At 29.0% G+C, this 23,183-nt stretch overlaps 2 protein-coding genes across 2 annotated transcripts; both read left to right on the forward strand.

Moving 5' to 3' along the window:
• The first annotated feature begins 305 nt into the window (after positions 1-305).
• On the forward strand, positions 306-6,945 carry LOC128874797 (GTPase-GDP dissociation stimulator vimar). Its single transcript, XM_054119861.1, has 10 exons — positions 306-463; positions 750-878; positions 1,126-1,359; positions 1,890-2,056; positions 2,333-2,564; positions 2,749-2,895; positions 3,465-3,860; positions 4,118-4,253; positions 4,642-4,907; positions 5,095-6,945. The coding sequence occupies exons 1-10, from the start codon at positions 454-456 to the stop codon at positions 5,214-5,216; spliced, it is 1,839 nt and encodes a 612-aa protein (XP_053975836.1). The 5' UTR covers positions 306-453; the 3' UTR covers positions 5,217-6,945.
• A 1,323-nt stretch (positions 6,946-8,268) lies between these two features.
• LOC128874795 (protein transport protein Sec24B) lies at positions 8,269-21,437 on the forward strand. The gene is made up of 17 exons (XM_054119860.1): positions 8,269-8,432; positions 10,698-10,857; positions 11,764-12,380; positions 12,743-12,889; positions 13,016-13,131; positions 13,329-13,431; positions 13,660-13,786; positions 14,022-14,131; positions 14,249-14,480; positions 14,606-14,763; positions 15,260-15,485; positions 15,920-16,249; positions 16,756-16,866; positions 17,191-17,363; positions 17,792-18,127; positions 19,043-19,146; positions 19,801-21,437. The coding sequence occupies exons 2-17, from the start codon at positions 10,719-10,721 to the stop codon at positions 19,910-19,912; spliced, it is 3,141 nt and encodes a 1,046-aa protein (XP_053975835.1). The 5' UTR covers positions 8,269-8,432; positions 10,698-10,718; the 3' UTR covers positions 19,913-21,437.
• Positions 21,438-23,183: the final 1,746 nt, after the last annotated feature.

A 23,183-nucleotide genomic window follows, 5' to 3' on the forward strand; every position in this document is an offset into this window, starting at 1 on the left:
TATGGGCCCCTGAGCCAAAGTTTAACCAATTTTTTATTTCATTTTCCTCGAAAGAATACTTTGTGAGGCGATACATATACTATTTATGATTACAAAAAGCATAATTATTAAATGCTTTTTTCATTATTGTTCCTGAAAAACGAGAAAAACTATTTAATAGAAATATGAATGAAATACTCTTATAATTTTTTAATCCGTGGTTGGTTGGTTGGCATCTATTTCACACTAGTTTCACAAAAGAAAATCTGGGTAATATGTGAAGTTGAAATGAAAATTTCTCTATTTCTAGTATCACGTACTTGAAATTTAGTTTTCTCGTCTAAAGACTCACCAATTCATGGAAGATCCTTCGAAGATCATTGAAGATGCTGTTCTTTGTTAAATAAATTATATTGTAATTAATTTTTGAAAAGAAATTTAATTTGTATAATATTTGAAACTGAAATAAAGAAAATGATGGAAGGTATGATAAACAATTTTTCAAGCATGTTTTAGATCAAAATATATTCGATTCAATTAATTTCAATATCTGTCAATCCGTGGTTAAAGTACGAATGTCAAAACATCTAATGTTATTTAAAGATCTTTCGATGACGAATAAATGAATACTTATGTATTACCAAAGTACTTTGTGTTAAACAGAAAGAATTTATTTTACGTGATATCGATGAATTATATCCATGATATTTAAAATCGAAGAACATATCAAATGTATGTTTACTCATTTTTAAATATATTTCTTGTTTCAGGTGAACTGAAATATAACATTGCTAAGTTAGTCGAAGATTTAAGGTTTGTTATAAAGTCAGAAAAAGAGATCGAAGACATTATCCAAATTTTAGACTCGATTGTCAATGTTAGCAAAACTTCTATTGGAGGTATTATGTGATTCTTAGTATTAATTAATTGAAGGACGCTAAAATATATAGTTATATTTTTGTTGCAAGCGATAACGCTAGCTGCAAAAAATTTACATCTATACATACGTAATAAAACCTCGATTATTGAATTATTTTAAGATATATGACTTGTTTGAATAATCGAGGTCCCATTCTACGTATAATTTAGCATATGTTTTATGCTTTTATATTTTCTTGTAATAAGTATTAACTTTATCTTTTTTAGAAGCTACTGAATTCACAGTGGACGATGTCTTTTTAACTTTATTGCATCACGAATCTAAAGAAATCATTGTGAGAACTGCTAAAGCAATCGCTGAAATTGCCAAGAATGAAAGGGGAAGAGAGAAATGCACCAGTATAGATCTAGTGAACGCATTAATAGATCTCTTAAAGGATGATCGAATTGATGTATTGACACAAACATCCAGAGCTTTGGGAAATATTTGTTACGAGAATGGTAGGGAGCTTTAATCCCTAATGAACCAAATTTTATTCATGTATGTAGCTAACATTAAAATGACCATTATTATAATACTATATTATTAGAAATAGTAATCCCAATGATTTTGTCTTGGTTATTATACAAATTTGGTGTTTTTGTAGATATTATGTGTTCAATAGCAATCTTCGATTAAAATCCGTAACATTTAAAATTTTTTCTTAATTTTGTTGTATGCATAACGAATATACATTATCAAAAAGTTATAGAAACTGTAGTTTAAGGATTAAAATGGGATACTGCATTTAAAGTACTTTTGTAAATATTCTAATATACTCTGTATTCAAGGACTACGGAAATAGAGCTAGAAGTGTTTAATATTTGATTAGCATATAGGTATTTGAATACTATGAATAAACTTAATAAAATTTTATATAGAAATAAAAATTTATAGTAAAGAAATATATTGATGCAAAACTTAATTACATAGAATTTCGTTCAAATTACATTCAATCGATTTGAAACTAATAAGAATTAAACAATTATAGAAAATGGAAAGAAATTCATTGACGACAAGAATGGGTTGACTTCAATTCTGGCAGTATTGGAGAAAAGTGTAACACTGAAAAATGTAGAAGGAGTACCATTTCTCCGTAATGTTGCTGCAGGACTTCTGCTGAACTTTCTTCTTGATCGATCGTCTCTTCATAAAGAAGTATGACACATTTTGCACACTCTCTTAACTTTCTTTATCACATTAATTATTCCCATTGTTAATATTTAAATTATCGCATGTATACTAGTATGTTGACAAAAGATACAAATCGTATACTATGAAGAAACATACTTTGTTGAATTGTAATTTTGTACATTGCAAAGAAAAATAACGAACACATACTAATACATTGATGTAATCATCATAAATTCTTAACATAACATACTAGTACATTCATGGTAATGAATATGTTAATCTGTAGGAAAACTTTCTTAGGCATTGCAACAGGAAACAGTACCTATTATCTGCAGTATTTTGGAAATCGATGGAACTACAGGTGGAGAAGCTGCGATGCATGCACTTCCAATACTAGGAATACTGGATGATGCTAATATAGAGTTTCTAGATGAAAGGCTTACAAAAATTTTGATTGACATTTTGGCCAGCGATACATCTTCGGAACTTTCTGAAATGTGTTTGGAACTTCTTCATGGTCAAGCAGAGAATGGTATCTTGATAATTATAAAAACAATTTTGAATCGCTAGAATTTTAAAGCTTTATTCGATTAGTAATCTAATAAAATTCATTTACAACTACTCTTACGACTTAGAATATGTAAAATATATATCATACCGTTGACTTATATCATTTGACGCTGATTGACATTATAATACAAATATTTAAATTTTAGAGAATGTAAAGTTATTGCTTGCAAAAGCAGGTGTTTGTGAATTATTGTTAAAACTTCTGGAAAAACATAGTCCATATTGTACTGACGAAGAGACTAGGTTATTGTTAAAACTTGCCTGCAATTTAATCGTCCTTGTATTAACTGGAGGTATGTTAACAACGATATTTTGATTCAAGTAATATTATCATTGTCTGTAGAAGATATTGAAATGCACTACTATCTTTCCTGTTCATATTATTTTAATAAATAAATTGAAATAAATAAAATGATAACAAATGGCCATTTATCGGAATGTAAAGACTTAAAGCGGAGGTTATATTTGGTAGATTAAATGCGTTAAATCAAATTGCAATTAGGGGCTTTATATTACAATAAATGACCTAGTTATTATAGGTCTAAATAAATGCTACCATATTACAAATAGAATATGCAAGGTTCCATTTATAAAAATTAATTTGTTCATTAAATCTCCCCTATCGCTTCATTAAAAAAAAATTATTTACACCTTATAATTTGCTCCTTTGTACCAAATAACTTTTGTAAGAATATTTTTTAATATCTTCATCCTTCCATATGGTATTTAACCATTCAGATCTAGACGAAACGCCCTGTATATGTATATAATATATGTATGCAGATAATACATATCATTTAATGTGTAATTAGAAAATTTATTCATACATATTATAAGAAAGTTTATAAACTATTTTTTTCAGATGAGAGTATGAACTATCTCTATGATAATAGTAATGGGATTGTATATAAGAAACTAGTTCAGTGGCTTGAAAGCGAGGACAAGGATTTGCAAATCACAGCGGTGCTGGCAATGGGTAATTTTGCGCGCACCGATGCCCATTGTAAGCTCATGGTTACTCAAGGTGTTCACCGCAATCTCCTTAAACTGCTTCAGAGCAATAATACAAATACTGCTGACGTAAGATTCCAGTACGCTTTACTCAGTGCTTTGAGGAACCTTGTTATTCCTGCAGAAAACAAGCCTATAATATTGCAAGATGGATTAATAGATGTTTTGTATTCGATGCTGGATATTCAATCATGTACCGTGGTTATTAAATTATTGGGAACATTAAGGATTGTTATCGATGGCCAATGTAAGGTTACATTTCAGAAATATTTATTACAAATAATAGTTTTTAAATACGTGTTCGTATATATCTTTATTTTTATTTTGTATATCTCTTTCCAATTGTTACAATATTCTTTGATATCTATTCCTATGCAATTTATCCAGATGAAATTGTTACTTTAAAACGAAATGATAAGAAATCATTTCCTTATTAAGAAAATAAATCTAATATGTAAAAACTGGTTTTGTAATATAAATTGATATATCTATTCGCTGTTACAGGCGAAGCTGCCATAGAGTTAGGAAAAAAAAATAATTTAATAAAGAAAACTGTTGAATGGTGCGAAGTTGAAGAACTTCCTGAAGTATTTCAAGGTGAAGCACATCGCTTAATGGCTTGGCTGATCAATAATAGCAGGTAAATTGATTTTAATAAATACATATGATTGTGCAAAAATGTATGTATTTCTATGTTACAATTCGCTATATTTATAATTTCTATGTGTCTAAAAATATCTTTGGTACTTGCTTCGACAATCTTTTTAGTATTTTCTAATACTTCGTAAAATATTTTCGTTTTCTTTATTTATGTTTGATATAATTAAATGGTATTAAATTACTTCGTCACAATATTATTTTAATCAGGAAAATTAAATAAAAATTAAATAAAATTTTCGAATCAAATGGACACTCACATTCTGATTTTTACTATACTATTATTATACATATATGACAATTATTTTTACAATATTATTTGAATAGGTAAACAAAACTAAACTTACATCTTTTCGTATCTTTTAAATTAGGAATAAGGAAATTTCACTTTCGGTAATAGAACATGGAGCAGTGAAACATTTAGTCAATATGCTAATGGCACATCATATTCTAATGCAGAATGAAGCTTTAATTAGTTTGATGATATTGACCACAAGCTGTTTATCTGAATGCGAAAAGCTCCTTCTCGAGGCTGATATAGGAGAAAAACTCTGTAAATTCTTTGATACTGTGAACAATCTAGAAATACCAATTCTGCAAAACATTGTGTCTCTATTGGATAATATTACTAATTCAGGTATTATAAACTACATTTATTTAACGTTTTGTGTTACACTTTATGCATAAATTTTATATTTTATAACGATAATATCGATAAAATGTAGACGTTAAAAGATATAAACAATGACTTTTTAATTAGTTTATATTATAAAAAAAGAAGTGTTGGGATTATGCTCAAAATTGTATTTAAATAAAAATTTCAGGTACATTAAGAGAACATCTTGGAAAAACTAACTTAAGAGCATTATGTCAAAAAGTGGCTGAAGATAAAGGAAATTCGACTCTTCAAAACAGATTACAAGAGATTTGTGACAAACTTAATTAAATAATGGAAGAAACTTGAAACGTTTTTTTATGAAATACTGTCATCCAATAGAATATACAATTTTTTCCTAAAAAAAAAAGAAAAAAAAAGTGAACCTTGATGCTGAGATATGATAACCATTTCATATCTAAAGCAATATTTTTATAAAACGTCCGATGTGTACGATTATAAAGATCAATTCATATTGAAACAATAAAATAGAATATTTAATTTCATCCATTCAGAAGTGGTAAGTAACGACAATACATGAAAAAATTGTTTGAAATCGGCATCATGTTTTTAACTAAAATCACAAGCATTCAATTAAATAATCAATTCATTGAATTAAGATGAATATAATTGTGTAAGATGAATATACTTTGTATATGTATCTATTATGTGGTCAATTGCTACTTAATATAAATGTGATTAATCAGTTGACTAACTATGGGAAAATTCTAAAGATTTGTGAATACAAAATCCAGTAGGTGGATGCATAATTATTCGCCGTTTTTTAAAGACGATAATTGTCCAAAAACTGAACATCAGAATACACTCGGAATATGTTGATAAACTACTTCCTGAAAAAGTTTTGCAGGAGACAGAACGGTACGAAAAAAACACGCCAGATGATTATGGATCAACCCGGTATATATACTTTTAGGAATTTGACCAAACTATATTATTTACATGACCATTTATGAGATTAATATTAAAATAAATCTATATATGAGAACTTCTCATAGTTGAAATGTTTATTTGCTTTATTATTCTCAAAGAATACATGCATTCTTTGTAATTGCAATTACTTTTGAAAGTTTGACATTGTGTTTCTACTAAGATGATCAAGAAATTACTCCTTTAGATTTGATATTGTTTAAAAACTACTAACAATATCAATGAATTTATATTAAATGTCATAGCTTTAGTTTCTTTATTTTTCAAATATTGATAAATCACAGTTTTATTATTGTATCTTTACGGTGTAATCAGAAAAATTAAATAAATGTCTAAACTAATCTATTTCTTACGCTTTTAATATTTTAAACAAGATGTATAACACGTAAGTAACAATTAACACTTAAATATAACACGTATGTATTATTTTATTTCCATGTTATCTATATTTTACATTTTACTTGAGAAATACATGTATCGAAGAATTTATTATTTTCAGTAACAGTGAATATATCCAGCATTGTTGATAAAAAAACTCATACCATACGTTCTACTGATAATTCTAAATTTGAAGTCTCTGAAATCTGAAGTTTTAAATATAACAATTTTAATAATACAAGCATTAAATCTAGAAAATGGAATTCCTTCTTTCATTATATATAAAAAGCATTCGTGATAATTAGGGCAGTAAATCTTTAACAGTACTAAGGTGCTTATTCAAAGTTAGTGAAAAATAATTATAGTTTTTGTTGCATATTTATAATTTCAACAAAATTTCCAAGGTATTACAACGTGAACAAAAGTAAAATACTAATGAAAAATGCAGAATATCAATCCACTGATGATATAACAAATATATAAAGGTATATTTTATCATTTTTATTTTTATTTGTAGAAATGGTTTTTTAAAAATTTCTTACAAATTTCGTTAAATATTTAACTTCTACATCTTTTTTCAAACTTTGAATAATGTTGTATACCATTTCATTTAATAAATATTGTAATTGTCTTCTAAAATACATTGTAATTTATATATATTGTATAAAATGGATATAAAGTTTTATTAATAATATTTCTTTAAACTAGTGTACAAGTTAATGAAATAGTATAGAATAGCTCATGAAATAGACTGATTCTTTACTTAATTCATTTATGACTGATGGTAAATGAAAAAATAATTTCGGACATTATTACTTATACAGGGTGTCCTAAAAATGTTGTAACACCTTGAAAGAGATTTCTTTTCGAAAATATCAGTTTACTAACTAAAATAGCTTTCCAAACTATTCTCTGGTTAAATTTACACTCTTTGAAAATACAATCTCGTGAAAATTATGTACAGTACGTGTCAATTACGATTAATACAGGGTGTCCCAAAAATGATGTAACACCTTGAAAGAGGTGGTTCAGGGGGTGATTTGGAACAACTTTTTCCTTAGCGAAAATGTTGTCCGAGGCTTCATTAAGAAGATATTAACAGATAAAGCCTGGCCAATCAGAGCGCGAGGATGCCGGCAGAGCGCCCACGGTAGGCGTGGCTACGCGCTAGGCGGCCACGCTCATACGCTACCGCGAACGCTTCACCGGCATCCTTGTGCTCTGATTGGTCAGTATTTTTCGTTAATATCTCCTCAACGGAGCCTCGGACAACATTTTTGCTAAGGTAAAAGTTGTTTCAAATCACCTTCCAAACCACCCATTTCAAGGACCTCCAACATTTTTGGGACACCCTGTATATACAGAGTGGAGGTGATTTGAAACAACTTTTTCCTTAGCGAAAATGTTGTCCGAGGCTTCGTTGAAGAGATACTAACGGAAAACACTGACCAATCAGAGGGCGAGTATGCCGATGGACCGCCCGCGGTAGGCGTAGCTTACGCGCTACGCTCGCGCTCTGATTGGTCGGGGTTTTCTGATAATATCTCCTCAACGAAGCCTCAGACAACATTTTCGCTAAGGAAAAAGTTGTTTCAAATCACCTCCCGAACCACCCATTTCAAGGACTTCCAACATTTTTGGGACACCCTGTATAAGTCTCAACCTGATGAACACTACAACTTATCTGTATATGCGAAGTTCAGTAGTCCACAAATTTTGCTTATTGTTGGAAAAAGTTGTTTCAAATCAGCCTCCGAACCACCTATTTCAAGTTGTTACAATATTTTTGGGACACCCTGTATTAATCGTAATTGACACGTATTGTACATAATTTTCGCAAGATTGTATCTTCAAAGAGTGTAAATTTGACCAGAGAATAGTTTGAAAAGCTATTTTAGTTAGTAAGCAAATATTTTCGAAAAGAAATTTTCGAGTTTTCTAAATCGTCGAGATGGTCCAACACCTTATAATGATTTCAAGCGTTTGTTTCGCTATCAGTCCACGGAGCGAAAATGGCGCCTCAATCAACTGGGCTGCCACGTAATGTTGTGTGTCGCGTCGATGAGGTACGTCTTTCCGACAATTAACGGCGAATTACACCGTAAAAAGTGCAATGCACGTCTCTCAGCGCAGTGAGGTCTAAAATTTGCTTTCTCGTTCCCGTTATAACCTCGTCAAAGGGTAAGTGAGCATTTTTTCCGGGAGCAAAATCTGCCAACTAACTTTGACTTTATACCACCTCAACATCGACGTGACGTTTTAACCTTTCGATCTTTCACTTTATTCTAATTTTTGAAAATCCCTTTAGGCTTTTTATTCCACCTCTCCTAACTCCGATTCGGAGATGCAAATTTTCTAATTTTTTTCTCGTTATAATCTCGGTTGGACAAATAATTATGTGTTTATCTCTTGCACGAATTAGTCTCACTTCGTTGGTATTTTATTTGATTATATTCATTGGTTTTATCTTATTTTTCTCTTTACACCAGTATCGTCATATTATTCTCCTTATTTCCAGTTTGTTTCACCGCGGTCTTTATTTTTCTAGTAAATTCTATTCGATTGACGTTATTTTTTGCAAAAATTATTTTCATGTTTTTGGAATATCTTTCTGCATTTAAGAGTTAAAATAGTCTAAATTTATATATACTTAATTATGGAGTTGGGTATTACTATCTCGTATTTTCTAAACTCTAACTAATTTATCATTGTTTTGACATTGTGCTTTTACTTTGAATTAAACAAAACATTTTAATAAAAATATGTTTTTCTACATTCTTAAACTACACTTATAAATCGGAATGTTATTAATATTTCATGGAACGTTACATTTGTAATTGATTAATACCTTAGCCGTTGTTACTTTGACCCAGTAGACATATAATAGTTTGGTATTTAAACCATTATTAATTGTAGTTTTATTTATCATAAATAATATATTTTATGTATATTTTATGAATCATTGTTTTATGAATTATATTTTGACAAACTTGATTACATTTGCTCATAACGCATAATTAATAGATCTTTGATAGTGTTTTTCACTAATGCATTTACAATTTCTTTAAGCGATTACCAAGAATTAAAGTTTTATTTTTGTAAATTAAAGTTCCTAATTGATTACAGCAAAAAGATGAATAGCTGTTTGATTTTCAACATTTTTTTCCATCGAACAACAATGGAATTGTGACAGAACAAGTACTTTTTATTAATTAGTAATTTGAATATGTATAGAGAATTGTATGCTTGTTTTAAAAAATAACATTCAAATTATCTCGATTACAATGCTAACATAAAAGCAATGAATAAAGGGAAATCCAGTAGATAAGGAATACCTTCATGCTCACCTGTTTTCAAATAGTTAACAATCATCCATTTAAAAGACTTGTTGAAACAACTTCATAATTAAATGTAAACATGCGTATGCTTAATATGTAGATATGAAAAATTGCATTGTAATGAAAATTACATTATCAAATGTGTACATCAAAATGTTTGGAATTGATAATTTCTAAATATTAGTTATGTGTAAATATGTTACAATTTGTTGTAATAATAAATTAATGAAAAATAAGAAACGTCAAGAAAGTTATAATATTAATATTGTAATTAATGATAATTGTCCGATTATGAAACAATATTACACATTGAGTCCAATTTATGCATGTTGTATTGTATGACATTCTTATGTAAATATTTGAATAGCGAATGAATTATATTCTGACAAACTTGATAACACTTGCTCATAACGCATAGTTGATAGATCTTTGGTAGTGTTTTTCACTAATGCATTTACAATCTCTTTAAGCGATAAGTTTAAAAGACATTTTGTGAAGCATACATACGTAATCCTTTGCAAGTAATTAATACAATTTTAATTAGAGTAATTAATGTTTTTCATTTCTTTGGTATTGATTTATGAAAATATGTACAGTAAAATATAGACTAAAAATAATGTCTTTTCAAACAAAAGCCTTAAAAATAAAGATAATTGCGTGTAATAAAAATAATAAGTGGTCTATGTACACAAAAAGTCGTGTCACTTAGTATTGATTATGATCTGGAATGCAAATAATATTTATTAAGTATTATTAAGCTACAATTTTTGTAAATTTTCTTTATTAACATTTTTTTTACCACCATTCAGTTGAAAAACTATGTATCATGATTTACGCTACTATAAACATAACAATGCATGATAAAGCAGCCTTACAAAATCTTTTTTATTTGAAAATTGCTATCAAGGACTAAGATAAAGTACATTAACTTCATATTTTTTGCACAAAATAAACATGAAAATTATTTGTATTTTGGTCAAATGTTTTGAAATATACATTTTATTAAATGTTTAATTTTTAATAAATAATTAAATTCTTCTTTCCTTTGAGTTATATACAGAATTATTATAGATATTGTAAATAATTGGAGCATTCTTAATTACTTCAGTGACGTTTGGAAATCAGCAATATGTCTCAACCAATAGACTATCAATACCGTTCGTATGGTAATGAGAGTAACTTAAAAAGTGGTAATCCTCAAATGGTAAATGGACATCCAAATGCTGCGCATCACAATGGCATGCAACCAACTAATTATAATTTCACGGGTAAGTATATTAAACCATTATAATTCAAGTCTCCTTAAATTGAAAATCCATGTAAATCGAAGCTTTATTCATTTTGCTTCATAAAATTTTGATAAGTCAAAAATAGAAAGAAGTCAACTTAAAGCGATGCAATGCACAATTGATCTCTACAATTTGAATGCATATAAAAATTGATCTCTAAACCTCAAACTACATTTCACTGATTTTTTATGCAACTGTAATTTATTCTGTTTCTTTACATTGTATTGTCTTATACTACATTTTATTTCACTGGCTCTTGTGGTTACCATTTAGTCTCCAATTAGTGTAATACATTAAATCGGAAAAAACTTACAAACTGACTGTTATAAACAGCTTCTATCGATATCGGTTCTGATTTCATTTGAAAATGTTGAAGACTCCTTGGGAATTCAGCAAACATTATTCCTTTTATTTAAAGAATTTAAGTTATTTCACGATTCAGTTTCTACAATCTCAGACTATTCTGGTCAATAGGAACTTACAACAGGAATATACTTTTTATTTGTAACTTAAAATAATATATTATAATAGTTTATTAAAAATATACTAATATAGATTTATTTAGAACAACAATTATTTATGCAACTTTAACAAATAAAAGGATTGATTGTTTTAAGACTTCTTGTCTATAACAAAAATTTTAAATCACTTGTCAAATTAACTGTTTCTTCTTTTTACTTTAATACGAGTGGTCATTGCAAGAACTTATAGGGTGCTTGCAACAATACGTTTTCCATACTGGAAACTACAATATTTGAAAATGGCTGATTATATATTTAGCACGAATAAAAGTTAAAACTTCTAAATTGGAATATTATATAATTTATATTACTTCCTATTTATTTAATCTAATGAAAGTTTATGGTAAATACATTGTATTTTCAGGTACCCCATCCTCACAGTCATCACGAGATCCATCCAGAGAAACATCAAGAGATCCATCTCCAACTCCTTACCTTTACAACCAATACAGGCCACCTTTACAACGTTTACCAATGCCTCCTCCGATCAATGGTCAACAAACCCCAATGAATCCTGTAATGCCACCGCCAATAAGGTTACCCCAAAATCAGCAATATCCACCTATGTATAATGTCCAGAATCAATTCCAAGTGCCATTGACACAAAATCAAGCACCCCTGAAAGATGAATTAATAAATTCTCAAATGGATCCATCGAAATCAGCAGCTGGAGTCGAACAAAATTTGCCGCAGAGTTTACCATTGGAATCGAAACCTTATAAAAATGAGAATCAGGATAGCGTACAGGGTGCGCAATCATTTGTGCAAGAACAAAATGTGTTTCCAAATCCTATACAACAGCCTAGAGGACAAAATGTTTACCAACCAAATTTTGGAGGGCAAAGAATGTATGCAAAAAATGCACATGGTATACAACATGCTGCCACTGTACCAAATACAATGTCTTACGGAGCAGTTGGTAGTGGGCAAATGCAAATGAAGACTCCAACCACGGTCGCAGGATTTCCTGGGCAAAGAATGGTTTGATTTTTGTTATAATATAATATTTTGGTTTGATTTCATTTTTTTGGAAAGCAATAATTTCATAGACTTTGTAGAATTCGTAGAATGCGACGTGAATATGTTCAGAAAGGATTCCTTGTAATAGAGCTACTATATATAGTTTGTGCACTATGTCATAATGAGCATTGCCTAAATTAATTTGTTTAAAAATATTGATCATAAAATATTCTTGTTCTTCTATGTAAAAGAAATTGAAAATAATAATGATAAAGGGTAAATGAATGGATACATAAATAGGATGAGAACAAACTTAATAAATTTAGATCTTTTTTGGTCCTGATAATTACATCGAAGTACTTAACTGGAAAATTCTTGTTTAGTATCAAAGTCAGCCACCAAATCCGATGAATATACCACCAGATTCGATGAACAAACGATATCCAGAATCATATCCTGATCAAATGAATCAATTGAACAACCAAATGAATGTGATGTCTGTTGCACAAAGCGGATACAACAAATTATGGGTAAATGCATGTAATCACACTTCGTATCAATATACAAACATACATTCGATCGTTTTAATTTTTTGCATTAAATAATTTTATTTCATTGTTATTCGAACAACACAATGACATTGTTTTATCTTGCAGGGAATGGAGACCGTCGATCTCTTGCAATGCAGGAATATTTTACCTCCACAGAAAGTCGAACTACCAAAAATCAAACTTCATCAAGAGTTTTTAGACAGCGTTAATTGCAGTCCAGAGTAAGTACTTTCTTTATTTGTAAACAAGTTCATAAAAATGTACTGCAATTAACATATTCACGACAAACATTCATCCAACAGATAATCCTCTATTTGTCAGGTTAAGGAAATAATACAGAATTACTGTCTTGAATATATTAATACGAGTATAAAATATTTGTGTGATTTTATTTTAATTATTTTGTTAACTTTTTCAGCATCTTTCGGTGCACACTCACGAAGATTCCAGAATCGAACTCTTTGCTGCAGAAATCGAGATTGCCCCTGGGAGTTTTAATACACCCCTTCAAAGATTTAAATGTACATAAATTTTCTTAAACTAAAGAATAAATTGATCTTATTTTAATGCATGGCAAGGAACTTTTTAATTTAATTTAATTAATCGGTAATATTGCTTTAAATATTGCTCCAAATGAGATGTTTCATGATTGCATTTAACAATCACAATATTAGAAAACAATTGGATATTCTTCGGAAATCTATACTTGTTTAAATGTTTACAGTAATCATGTATTTTTGTACTTTCAGCACTTACCAGTAATACAATGTAGCACAATAGTGCGATGTCGTGCTTGTAGAACATACATCAATCCATTTGTATACTTCAACGATTCAAAAAGATGGAAATGCAATCTGTGTTACAGAATAAACGAATGTAAGTACGAATTTACTAGTTTTGTCTTTCTTCAATTTAACTTGTTACTTTATACATTATTTTATAAAACCAACTGATATATGTAAGTTCTTAGAATATTATTTTCAATTTAAATGTTTCGCAATGTAGTTGTACAAAGTTTCCTGCTCAAACTCTACATTGCTTATTTGAAGTAATATATTTTATTTGATTTTTAAGGTAAACTTTTGTCTGATTATGAAAACTATGTTTACAGTACCAGAAGAATTTCAATTTGATCCTGTAACTAAATCTTACGGAGATCCATCAAGACGACCAGAAGTGAAAACTAGTACAATCGAATTTATTGCACCTAGCGAATATATGGTAAGATAACATGATAATATACGGTGAATATATGGTATTGTACATAGATTTTGAGGTTTGATTACACGACAAATGTGAATTAAGTAAATGAGTAATAAAAATATATATATGTTTAAGCTACGACCACCACAACCAGCTGTGTATCTATTTGTTTTGGACGTTTCGAGACTAGCAGTGGAAAGCGGTTACTTGAAAATAGTGTGCAACGTAATTTCAGAGGAATTGTCGAGGCTACCAGGCGATGGTAGAACACAAATTGGATTCTTGGCGGTAGACTCTGCGATACACTTTTTTAGCATACCCGACAACGTGTCGCAACCTCAGGAAATGATTATGCTAGATATAGATGGTAAACTAATGTCAATTTACTTTTTTTATTTCCTTAGTTATTACATATCTATTACTACTATTTTACACGTGCACGATTTACATTTAAAAACACATAGTTTAATTATAAACATAATATTTGCGCAGACGTGTTTCTTCCGTGCCCGGAAAATCTGATAGTCAATTTGAAGGAACGTGAGGAATTATTGAGAGATTTATTAGCCCAATTACCTTCGAAATTTCAAGGAACTCATGATACAAATAGTGCTTTAGGCGCGGCATTGCAAGCTGCGTATAAACTTATGGTGAGTATTTTCAAATAAATATAATATGTATCTATTTAATAAAATTAATACATAAATGTAATAGTGCCTTAAAATCAAAGATATCGTATTACTTCAATATAATCGCAACATTTTTCAAGATATATTTGTATAAAATGTAGCTCCCATCGTAAAATGATTTTGTAAAGCTTTACGCCTTATAAATTGAAACTTAATTTTTTGTAACATTCTAGGATGAACTATAAAGTGTCGAAATGCATCAATTTTAATAGAAATAATAATAATGATAATTATTATTATTGTAATAACGTATTAGTTTTAGTTTATGTGTAGTAAAGAAATAGATTTTTTATTTAATTTTATTTGTATGTACTTCTAGTTACTCTCTTGTAAGTTTTCTTACATAAATGTGTTATTTGAGTATAAATAAATGCTTAGTTTGTAATCGTTTAATCTAATAAGTTTTTCTTTTAAAAGAAGCATAAAATATAAGGGAATGTTTCTAATTTCATTTCAGTTACCAACCGGTGGACGTGTGACCGTTTTCCAGACTTGTCTGCCAAATATCGGTCCTGGACTTTTACAACCAAGAGAAGACCCTAATAGCAGAGCGAGTAAAGACGTTCTACACTTAAATCCTGTTACGGACTTCTATAAGAGATTGGCATTAGATTGCAGCGGACAACAAATTGCTGTAGATTTATTTCTATTAAACAGCCAATATTGTGATTTAGCCACTCTTTGTAAGTACCAATTTAAATTATTCCCTTTATTTTTAATTTTCGATTCTATTTAAAAGTACTAGCATTACTTTTGTAATCGCACTTGTAAAGTTCAAATATATTAGGTTAGAATTCAATTATACTACTGTTTATTTCATGGAGTATTTATCTAAAAGATTTTTTAATTATTTTATTTAATACTTCAATGTTAGAGAGGATTCGGTTGTTGCTATAAATTGATTATATGGAACACAACAAAGACGTGAATCGTAATAATAAATATAACAAGAGCTAAAAGCTACGTATATTTTGTAAAAGAAATATAATAATTATAGTAAAGATGAAAATATTAGTATATCCTTAATTATAGAAAAATCCTAAACAGATATATATTGAATCTTGTATTAATACAAAAATATGAAAACGTGAGGATAAGAGAAAATTTCATTTTGCAGCGGGTATGTGTAAATTTTCGGGAGGTTGCATATATCATCTTCCTTTATTCCGAGCCTCGAAACAACAGAGCGCAGATACCCTCGACAAAATACTGAGACGTTATCTTACCAGAAAGATTGGTTTCGAGGCAGTAATGAGAATACGTTGTACACGTGGCTTGAGTATTCACACTTTCCATGGAAATTTCTTTGTGAGATCGACTGACCTTCTCAGTTTGCCTAACGTAAATCCAGATGCTGGTTTCGGAATGCAAATTTCTATAGAAGAGAGTCTTTCGGATGTTCAGAACGTGTGTTTCCAGGCAGCTTTGCTTTATACGTCCAGTAAAGGTAGGCATTATGTAAACTATTAGTCAAAAGTAAATATGTTTGGTCCTTTTTCTGTTTTGCAATATCCATTGGGTAAACACGAAACTAAAAGTCAAATTGCTTCACCACCCTCAATTTTCGAGAAACACGATGTTTTGTAAAATTTCGTTATAAAAAATAAAGAAGAGTTTTCTGAATATATTCACTGAATGTATTTGCTGAATGTATTTGCTGAATGTATTCGCTTAGAATTATCTGCAACAGTGAATGTCAGCGAACTTGTATGATTCCAGGTGATGTCTATGCAAATATAATACACAACTTGATTGTTCAAACAAAATTTGATTGCCTCTTCAAAGACATAATCTTAAACTTCAAAAACTAATTATATTTGAAGTCAACAGAAGTGAACAGAGTGGCTATTTCTATAACTTGAATAAATTTGTTGTTTTATGAAATTTTAATTATTTGAATAACGTTAAAGGATAACGAGGTTACAGAAGATTAATAGTAAAAATATGTTTCAGGTGAAAGAAGGATTAGGGTGCACACATTGTGTTTACCGGTGGAGTCTAATTTGTCAAATATCTTGCATTCTGTTGATCAACAATGCATAGTAGGCCTACTTTCAAAAATGGGTAAGATCTATGTTACAGTGTAAAATAATCCATAAATAATTCATATATAAATAGTATAATGTTTACACAGTTTACAGTAGTATATAAATTTTATATAAATTGGATTTACACCATAATCTTCTGTTATAATAGTCAAATGCCACATAAAAGTACAGGGTTTTGAAATATTCTTCGCATTTCCATTCGCCAATCTTTTTTTCATCCTCAACCTTCTGTATTCAATTTTTTTAATTTAACGAACTTTTTAATGTAAATAAATTTGTGGATTAAAAAGACTTACCATCACATAGAAAAACTAGTAATTATATTATTATATACTTGCAGCTGTAGATAGATCTCAACAGTCCTCTTTATCTGATGCAAGAGATGCTTTGATAAACGTGGCCATAGATGTGTTATCAGCCTGCAAATTATCTCAATCGGTGTCTTCTGGATCGCTTTTGGTGCCAGGAAGCTTGAAACTACTGCCTCTTTATATTATTGCTTTGCTCAAATCCGTAAGTATTGATTATAAATTGTATTTTTGTGCAGTATCTATGTAACTGATATATAGTTTTCATATGTTATTTATTTACTTTTATTTAATGACTGTTCGCTGTATTAAAAACAAAATCTAAAAATAAGAATCACATTATGTTGAAGCAGAATGAGTGAGTGAGATTCAATAAGGTTGTTTCATAAAATAACTTTACTTTATTTAACCTACAACCTGTTACACATATATAGTTTAAAATTATATAGTAGACTTTTGTATGCATTTAGTTCACATATTAGCAACTACATAATATGTGTTGTAATAGTTTTTTCCATTGTAATGCGATTGAAAGAAAATACGTGAAAATATGAAATCAAAGTGTTATTATTGAAAAAACGGTACGAATGATTAAGATTTCAATGCAAGTGATAAGCAAAACGTTTGTTTTAGGTTGCCTTCAGGTCAGGAATGAGTACAAGACTTGATGATCGGGTTTTCGCGATGTGCCAGTTGAAAACTTTGCCACTATTTCAATTGATCCAAATGATTTATCCGGATCTCTATCCTGTACATGAACTCGAAGACCAACCTACAAAGGATATCGATGGGAAACTTTGCCCACAGCCACCAAGACTCCACCTTTCTGCCGAGATGATTCATTCAAAAGGAGCCTTTTTGATGGATGCTGGGGACCGAATATTTATCTTAATTGGGAAAAATATTCATCCTGCGTTTTGTTGCAACGTACTTGGAGTCACTGGTTTTGCTTCGATACCGGATGAAATTGTAAGTTCATACGTTTAAAATTAATTATCATTAGTATAAGTATCTATCCTCAATCCACGATAATAAGTATGAAAGAATTAGTGACATTAGGTGCAAATAAATCATGATTACAATTGTCACTTTGACCCTTTTCAATTTCTTTAGTGTAGTAACGTTAATTATTAGAAATATTTCCGATATATGAATTTTCTGATAATTGATTCAGAATAATAAAATTAGGAAATTTATGTCAAGAGATACAAGAGATATTTATGTATCTTGTGAACAGATGTATTCTTAATGAATATTATACTTTACCTTGAATGAACAAGAATGTGTCTATTTTTTGAGGTTATTTCTTAATCGGACAAATCAAATTTAGAGATAGGTATTTCTCTTGTTATACATATGTGTATTATTATTCTTAAGAAATATTTCAACTTTTAGAATCACTTATTCTCTCAAATAAAATTTTTCTATCATTTCTGATTAGTTATTTAGAACTTTGGACATTTTAAGAGAATCGGTGAATATAAATCTACATGTAAAGTGCTGCGCATATTAATATATTCATAAGTATAGAATTAATGAATTCATAGTCTTCTATTAGGATCTTTTACAATTTAACCCAAGCCTAGAAACTAGTAACAAAATTGTATTGCCAATAAAACTGAAAATTTTAGTAATAAAAGACTTAGATTTCGTGATAAATCATTCAAGAAGTTATTGTTTCGTATGTAAAATTTCTTTCATACTTGAAAAGTTATTTAGAAATTTATGTTACTATAATATTTAACAAGGGAAAAATATATATTTTAATTTTTGTAACCGAAATGGCTTCCAATATTGAAAAAAAGGACGGTTATCATTTTACGAATTTCAAACCAATAAATATTACGTTGTAGTAAATAAACATAAAGTACTTTTGATTTCTAGTACGAGCTACCAGAGATCGAGACAGCAGAAAGCGAAAGATTACGCAATTTTGTATTTAGTTTGCAAGAAGAGAAACCCTACCCTGCTTCCGTACAAATTATCCGGTAAGTAGTTTGTCCACTTTTTGTATTCAATCTTAATGTACAATATAAATTCTTTTATTTAGACATTTTTGTTTGTTTCATTATTATTAAATAATTGATGTTCATATATACTATTTTTTTTTATTTCTAACCAATTATTATTTTATCTTATATAGGCTGATAATAATTAAAATTGTAAACACGATGATAAGATGTGCAGTAATATTCGCAATGAGATCCTTCTTTTATATTATATAGTTTAGAATAACAAATTTGTTTAAAATATCTACTTGTTTATAATAATTTTATAATTTAATGATGGAATAATCAACATTTTCATAGAACATGATGTTTATAGTTATGAAGGTGGAAAATAATATTTAAACATACTTAAAGATGTACATCATTTTCAATGATGTCGAATCGTAGCATAGTATCTTTCCGAGTTACAATTATTATAATTGTTTATTTTGAAGAATTACTTCTTTGGCGACTTCCTGTAACAGTACATTAGAATCCTTTCATTATTATCTCAGTTTAAGAATAATTACACACAAAAACTAATATTTTCTAATATGTTAAACTTCATCGTAACATAATGTTTTGTAATATCATATATTTACGTAACTAAGAATGAACGTGACATGTATTTCTAACACTATTTTTGATTTTCAGGGACGATAAACACTACAGGACGCTTTTTGTTGAACGATTAGTTGAGGACCGTTTTGAATCTGCGTTGAGTTATTACGAATTTTTGCAGCACCTCAAAACTCAAGTGAAATAATGATAAAAGAGACTGTACACCAGACTAAATGGAAAACAGAAACACTAACACGAAAGAGACATTGTTGTTACAGTGAAAGTGTTTAGCAATTGTGAACTGTGTTCAAAAATATGAACCTCATAAAATGATTGTTTATTTGGTTGATTAGAATGAAACACTTAGGGATATCAAACCACACACATATATATATGTATATATGTAACATATATTTGTGTGTGTGTGTGTGTGTGCGTGTGCGTGCGCGTGTGAGTGAGCGAGTGTGTGTATACATATTCACACATACACACACACACACACACATACATATATATACATATATATATAAAATATACACATTTATATGTATATGTACGTGTACATGTATACATTTATGTACATATACGTATGTAGGAATGAACGTTATTATTGTTTAAAGAGGTGTTAAAGCATTTAAATATAATTCAACTGTAATTATTATTATTATTATTATTTTATTACTATTATAATGATTATTATAGTAATTATTGTTACTTTTATTAGTCACACTACTTTTTTTTAACAGATTGGTTTCTTTGTGAATATTTCTCCGTTTAAAAAATGATGACCACTTGATATTACTATAGTTTCTCAAAATTGTCTATGATCAATTAGTATTCCATTCATGTATTCCGATTGAAAAGTTGATTCAAATGTAGCGTTAAAAATGTTCCCTTTGATAAGACAAATTTTGCGGAACTATTTTGCAACTTTCTTTATATTAAGTTGGCGCATAAATTCGTATAATGCGATTATCGAGAGCGTAGAATCGGATAAACTAAGCCACGTGGTTTTATTTTCTCGACTCCATGCTGTCAATAAACACAGTACATTTTTTCAATATAATCAAAATTTATTTCAATAAGAACAATTTTTTGATCAAGTGTTGCACATTATTTTAACTTTTAAACGATTACAGGATTTTTTCCCACGTAAAGTATGCAATGAGAGTCTACCCCGATGAAAAAAGTCAAGTGCTGAGTATCTTTTTAACAAATATTAATATTAATATGCAGAACCTGAAACCTTAGCATTATTAATGCTACATTTGGATAGAAAAAAAGAAAATTTTTAAATAATAATAACACTTGATCAAGAAATCGTTTTGGTTGATACAGAATTTTGATTGAAATAAATTGCCACGGATTTATGAACCAATCGTAGAAATAAATCCTTTTACGTGACCTGTATGTTTTAAATGTAATATAGTTTTCAAGTAATTAGTTAGTGAAATATGTAACAAAATGGTGTCTTTTCGACTCGGATTGATTTTGTAAATATAATTCTCTCTATTTTACCTTGTTTCGTACAGAAATTTTACAATCACAGTAGAACCTCCGTTATGTATAGTAATCGCGGGATAAAAGTGTTCAGATAAGAAAATTTTCACATAATAGAACAAGTGGTTACCACTTCATTTTACTTAATACTTAAGACAAAATTAAATAAAATGAATAAAATTTTATTGTAGATAATTTCATATATAGAATACAAAATAAAAAAGAAATAATGTTAAATATTCCTTCATTTTAATGATATCAAAGAATAAACCATATGGATCCCACATTTGTTGGCAGTTAAATTAATTTACATTTTTTGAATACAGCTAGTTCTGTATTATTACATTTCCTTCAGCTCTTCAATCATTCAAGACCTTCGAATGTTGTAAATGCCTCGAGATGAAGTAATACATCTTCACCAGCGCTGCCATTGTTATTATCTTGGCTATTTACTTCTTAGAAGTTAATTGAAATATTTTGCAAATAACTATTAGAATTATGTGCTTGATTATTGCTCTTTTTTTTACCACAAAAGTTTTTTCCCCGTTTTCTTCAATGTTAAATTTTTTTTTACAATTAATCAGGCATGTGTTTTCATAGTATATTAGTCTTTCAAATTTAATTTTGTATATATTTTAATATCAATTACGTGCACACAGTATTGTAATAGAAAATATACATCATAGACCATTCATATAATTAATCGTTATCTAATAACAGGTGTAACGGAGATTCTACTGTAATCGCAAATTAGACGTATCAGCTCTGTAATGTAAAGCAGTATATACACATGCAAAGTATTTCATCAGATATGATGTATCCAGGAAAGAAGAAATTGTGACGCCCAAAATAAGATGAGCTTGATTGTTTCTCAACCCGATCCTTTTAAAATATAAGTCATTAAATTTTACAGGAAAAAACTTATATATTTGTATTATGATTCTCCTATTATGACCTTACCCTCTGTAGTAATTTAAAAGAAAGATGGTAGTTTATCTTAATAATTTTTATTTTTCTGCTTTTCCATAATCATCGAAACTGTAATCGCAGGATTATTAGAGAAGTAGAAATAGAAAGCATTGTCTAGGAAGCAGCATGGTATAATAAAACTATTAATTATCGTTAACACTAAACTTACCCACGTTTCATTTGTACGTCTTGTGCACTTGTACTGTTTCATTGTATGTATACTTTTTCAAATGATTGCAGAAAAACTTTCACATGGTATTACATTGTATAATGCACAAAACAATTGTATATATAATTCATATTTTTCATATAAGATCTATACAGAAGTTTGAAAATGATCATTTGAATGGTTGTAGTAGGTTTAGTGTTAATACATGAATCTTTTAAACAATGATTATAGGAAAATATCAAATACCATCTTATTTTTCACACAACTATTTTAACTTTCTGAACATGCAACTGCATATAAAGCATTCTGTACATACATACATGATGCATAGAATGTTTCATTAAAAATCGCATAGAACTATATAATCATTTTGTTTCAGATCTTACAAAAAAATTACTTACTGATGAAATAGTATGCGATATCAGTATATATTGTGCCTTTTAGATGTTCCTACAAAAGTTTTATGCTATAAGATTTAAAGAATGTAATGTGTAATTAACTGTGTTGGTAATAATAAGGAGGTACTCTCATTAGAAGATGTTCTTCGGATTTTTCTTTTCGATTTTTTATACGAAACGTATAAACATGAATAATTTTAAATTTTAACGTAAGATTATTTCATTTTATCATTTTCTAATATTGAAATATTGGAAACAGGGCCATTCCAGGTAAAATCGGACACTAAATGAACCAGTTACTCTGATTTTGTTCAAATTTGTGTATGTTGCAGTCTTTAGTGATACTAGAACGTATCTCAAAAGGACTTTTCAAAATTTCAAAAATCATGGATTTTACAGGTGTTTAAAAATCAGTGCTACATTTTTTTCTTTACGTGTTT

This window comes from Hylaeus volcanicus, chromosome 4 (assembly GCF_026283585.1).
Source record: "Hylaeus volcanicus isolate JK05 chromosome 4, UHH_iyHylVolc1.0_haploid, whole genome shotgun sequence".
Classification (NCBI taxonomy): domain Eukaryota; kingdom Metazoa; phylum Arthropoda; class Insecta; order Hymenoptera; family Colletidae; genus Hylaeus; species Hylaeus volcanicus.

What these genes read in the sequence shown, in the direction of transcription:
- LOC128874797 (XM_054119861.1), top strand. An exon ending in AAATATTTGTTACGAGAATG is followed by an intron (nt 1,360 to 1,889) that starts GTAGGGAGCTTT and finishes AAACAATTATAG; the next exon opens with AAAATGGAAAGAAATTCATT. An exon ending in GGATAATATTACTAATTCAG is followed by an intron (nt 4,908 to 5,094) that starts GTATTATAAACT and finishes TAAAAATTTCAG; the next exon opens with GTACATTAAGAGAACATCTT.
- LOC128874795 (XM_054119860.1), top strand. Translation starts at nt 10,719, where the DNA reads ATGTCTCAACCAATAGACTATCAATACCGTTCGTATGGTAATGAGAGT. An exon ending in GCGGATACAACAAATTATGG is followed by an intron (nt 12,890 to 13,015) that starts GTAAATGCATGT and finishes TTTATCTTGCAG; the next exon opens with GGAATGGAGACCGTCGATCT. An exon ending in GATTATGCTAGATATAGATG is followed by an intron (nt 14,481 to 14,605) that starts GTAAACTAATGT and finishes ATATTTGCGCAG; the next exon opens with ACGTGTTTCTTCCGTGCCCG.